Source organism: Colobus angolensis, unplaced genomic scaffold, assembly GCF_000951035.1.
Source record: "Colobus angolensis palliatus isolate OR3802 unplaced genomic scaffold, Cang.pa_1.0 Scaffold36, whole genome shotgun sequence".
Taxonomy (NCBI): Eukaryota; Metazoa; Chordata; class Mammalia; order Primates; family Cercopithecidae; genus Colobus; species Colobus angolensis.
The window spans coordinates 2245331-2249294 of NW_012116932.1; the positions used below are offsets into that span (position 1 = coordinate 2245331).

Consider the following 3964-nt stretch of genomic DNA (forward strand, 5'->3'; position numbering starts at 1 on the left):
ATATTAGCCAGGATGGTCTCGATCTCCTGACCTCGTGATCCACCCACCTCGGCCTCCCAAAGTGCTGGGATTACAGGTGTGAGCCACCGCTCCCGGCCTGGGCTCTGCTACTTCTTAGCTATGTGACTTCAGGCAAGTGACTTCACCTTTCTGAGCTTCCTCCTCTGTAAATGTAAGAATGAACCTCCCTTCTGAGGTTCAAGGATCATCCTTAAGGAGGAGGAAAACGGAGAAGACGAGGGGAAAGGGGGAAAGAAAAGGGAGGAGAAGAGGAAGGAAGAGGGAGGAGGAAGAAGAGATGATGGAGGAGGAGAAGAAAGAGAGGAGGAGGAAGAGGGCTGTCCTGAGCCTCTTCCCTCTGCTGCCTCCATGAGGGCCACCTTGCTCTCCCCACCCACCCAATTCATTCCTGCCCCAGGACCTTTGCACTTGCTGTTCCTTCTACCTGGAATGCTCTCCCCACAGCTGTCTCCTCCCACTCCACATGTGAATCAAAGGAGGATGGACACAGGCTGGAAGCTGCAGGAGAGGACGGGGGATAGAGAAAGGAATGGCAGGGGTGGGGCTATTCACCAGGAGACCACTCGGCCCATGAGGCCCTTGCGTGGCTTGGCTGGCACCATCTCCTTCTGGACCATGAAGTAGGGGTACAGTACGTCAATGGGCAGCTCCACAAACACCGGACCTGCAGGGGCAGAGAGGACGCTGAGTCCACAACATGTCCCCAGCCCCTCGGCCCCAGCACTGCTCAGCATCACCATCCTCCACCTACCTGGGGTGCCCGACTGGGCGGCAGCCATCGCGGCCCTCAGGGTGGGCACAATGTCCCGCACCCTCCGCACAGACGCACAGAACTTACAGAGTGGCCGGAAAAGGGACAGCTGATCAACGGCCTGGAGCGCACCCCGGTTCTGGTAAAGACAGAGGTGTGGTAGGGTTACCACATGAGCCCTTCAAGCCCCACCTAGGCCCCCACCAGCCCCCAAGGACTGGGTACCTGCAGCAGAGTACTGGCGGCCCCACCCAGAAGCAGGACTGGGGACTGAGCCATCTGAGCATTCTTCACTGCCGTCACCGTGTTGGTGAGGCCAGGGCCTGCTGTCACCGCCACCACGCCCACCGTTCCTGGAACACAGAGCCCATCACGACCATGCCCACTCTCTTGGCCATTCTCCCACCTCTGAAAAGCCCCAACCCTCACAGACACTCTATCCCACAGTCCAACCAGTCCCCAGCTCTCACCGGACAGGCGGGCCATAGCATCAGCAGCAAAGACGGCCGTGACCTCATGGCGTGTGTCCACTACACGGATGCCCAGTTTCTCACAGGCCACCAGCAGCGGGGAAATGTGCCCACCCACCAGCGTGAAGATGAACCGCACGCCATGGGCCCTCAGCACAGCGGCCACGTTCTCTCCGCCATGCCGGACACTTGCCTTGTCCACCTGGGCCCAAGGACAGGTGGAGCAATAAAGTTAAAGGTCAGGGCAGAGGGCAGCTGGGAAAGGGGGCAATCCCCCTGCCCCAGGTAAGGGGGCGGAAGCAGGGTAAGAGGTTAAGAGAAGCTTGGTCTTGGTTAGGCATATATTATACTACACAACAGGCTCAAAGCAAAGCATAACATCTTATCAGATCCTCTTGTCATTACATCCCTCTTACAGCTGAGGACATCAAGACTTGCCCAAGTAAGAGTGAAAGTCCAATAGAACCCATGCTCTTAAGTGCCCCACTGTTACACTACCTGTCTCCAGGATGGCAGGGCAATCAGGGAGAGAGGAGACGGTTTATATAACCCAGGGAGTTTGGCAGGGAGCCATCTGCTGTGACTCCTGACTGTCCTCCAGTATCCCTGCAGGGCCTGGCAGCTGGGCTCCTGATTCCAGCCTCCCCGATACCCTCCTGATAGACACTAAACAGGCCCAGGGCTTAGTTGACAGGCTGCCACCCACCATGTGCCTGGCATGGGAGTGACTGCTGGCATAGACTGTGCCAAGGCCTCCCAACTCCAGCTGCCTCACAGCCCTACACATCCAAGGCTTGCTTTAAATCTCTGCAAGTCCTGAAGGTCAGTGGCATGACTCTTGGCTAGCAGAGGAAGGATCAGAGAAGGGTGTGGGGAGGGAGAGGTCAAGCTTGGTCCCTGCTAGGAGAGAAAGGGTTGAGAAGGGGGTCTGGGGAAGGGGTAAATTTCAAACAGGTGCAAGGAGTTCAGGGGGAAGCCTGTGGGGCCAGCTCTTTCCAAACATGGCACCTAGGGCAAACCACCACACAATCTCTCTGAGCCTCAGCTTCCTCTTGCAGAAAATGAGGTAGAAAGAACAGCACCTACTTTCAAGGAAAAGGTTAAGGGGTAGGTAAGAAAGTCTAGAGTACTGTTAGCAGCGGGCAACTGTTATGAAACTGTCACTGCCACCCCCTTGCTGGTGCCTGCCCTCTGCCGCATTTATCCCATCCAGTTTAGGGGTGCTGTCCATCTGTTCTGTGAAAAGAGTCACTGGGGAAGGAGGTAAGTGGGGTGCAAGTGCCCGGGCAGCAGCAGCTTCCATGTTCTCTCACTGGTGGCAAAGTCCAGGCCCCCACACGCAGCGTGGCAATGGAGACAGGGCCCTGGACACAGCCTCTTACCAGTCCCTCTGGACTAGTCGGGGCTCGCTTTCCCACCTTGCACGGTGAGTGAGCTGGAAGCAGCACCACGAGGTCCCTCCCTCTTTGACTGCCCCCAGCCCACCTCTCATTCTGTGTCCCGCACCTTGTGCAGCAGCTGATAGAAGAGCCCCAGGCGGTGCGCGGCGCCCAGCAAGGCGGCCACCAGCGTCCCGCAGGCCAGGAGCAGGAAGGAGGGGAATAAGCTCCCGGCAGGGGCGGCGGCCGCAGGGGTCTCCATGAAGTGGCACCTAAGAGAAAAAGGGCACTTCCCAGACTTGGGCGCGACAGGGAACCTATCCGGAAGAAATCGCGTCCCCTCTCCCAGTCCGGATTCAGGACCACGCCCCTTGCCGCCAGTTTCTGTGCGGCCACGCCCCCAACCCTGCCAGACCACGCCCTTTGTGCGCCTAGGCTCGGAGTGAAGCCACGCCTCTCTGTGACAAGGTCACGCCCCTCGCGGGGCTAGCCCCAATCCTTTATGTCACCACCACTCCCACCCAAACCAGCCACCACAGGTCAAAGCGGCGACGACAGCACCACAGAGTTATCTTCCACTTACCTACCTGTCAATGGATAGGCAGAAGCCCGTCCTCTCTTTCCACAAGGGGACCCCAAATCTCAGCCCCAGTAGTAAGCTCGCCCCACGGTATGTCACCAAGAAGCACGAGGTCACGCCCCCAGGTTAGCTGGAGCGACCCTCCACGCAAGCCACGCCTCTCCCTTAGAGAGCGCACGGGCCCGAGCCTGGACCCAGACCCCGGGCCACGGGTCGAGGTCACATCGCATCAGGATGTGGTTCTCCCACACCAGCTCGACCCCTGAGGCTATGCACTTTCACCTCCAGGCTATGGCGTTGCCTCCTGCAGAATTCGGCCCGCTCCGTGTCACGTGACCCGGGAGCCCGTCCTTGCCCGGTGGCCCACTTGGCTCAGCGGCGCCCCGTAGTCCGGCCCGATGCGCATGCGCACAGTCGGAGCCACGCTCCGGGGCCACCCGACAGAACCTTGCCTCTACTGGCCGACTCGCGCACAGACCCCGCCTCCCCTCGCCTTTCATTGGCTCGCACTGTAGGCCTCACACCCATTTTATTTTTTTTAAAACCTGGAGGCCACGCCCCTCGGCGGCTTCAGGAGCCCAGACCTTTGGGGGCCCTACCTTCCGCAGCCTTCCATTGGTCAAACAATGCAAGCCCGTAGGTTCAGGCGGTCCGTACACAGCTCGCTTTCCACACCAGCGGGGCCGTACCACTGCACTCTAGCCTGGGCGACAGAGCAAACCATGTCTCACAAAATCATAATACTTACAATGGTAAATTTTAT

The 3964-nt window shown here is 58.8% G+C and overlaps 1 protein-coding gene across 1 annotated transcript in view; it reads right to left on the minus strand.

The window, feature by feature from the left end:
• ILVBL (ilvB (bacterial acetolactate synthase)-like) overlaps positions 1–3620 on the minus strand; it is an 11817-nt gene extending 8197 nt beyond the window's left edge. Inside the window, exons 1-6 of the mRNA XM_011953227.1 lie at positions 3478–3620; positions 2749–2893; positions 1243–1444; positions 998–1125; positions 773–911; positions 574–685 (exon numbers count right to left, since the gene is read on the minus strand). Coding sequence (XP_011808617.1) covers positions 574–685; positions 773–911; positions 998–1125; positions 1243–1444; positions 2749–2883 — 716 coding nt within the window. The 5' untranslated portion in view covers positions 2884–2893; positions 3478–3620. The remainder of the gene's footprint in view (positions 1–573; positions 686–772; positions 912–997; positions 1126–1242; positions 1445–2748; positions 2894–3477) is intronic.
• Positions 3621–3964: the final 344 nt, after the last annotated feature.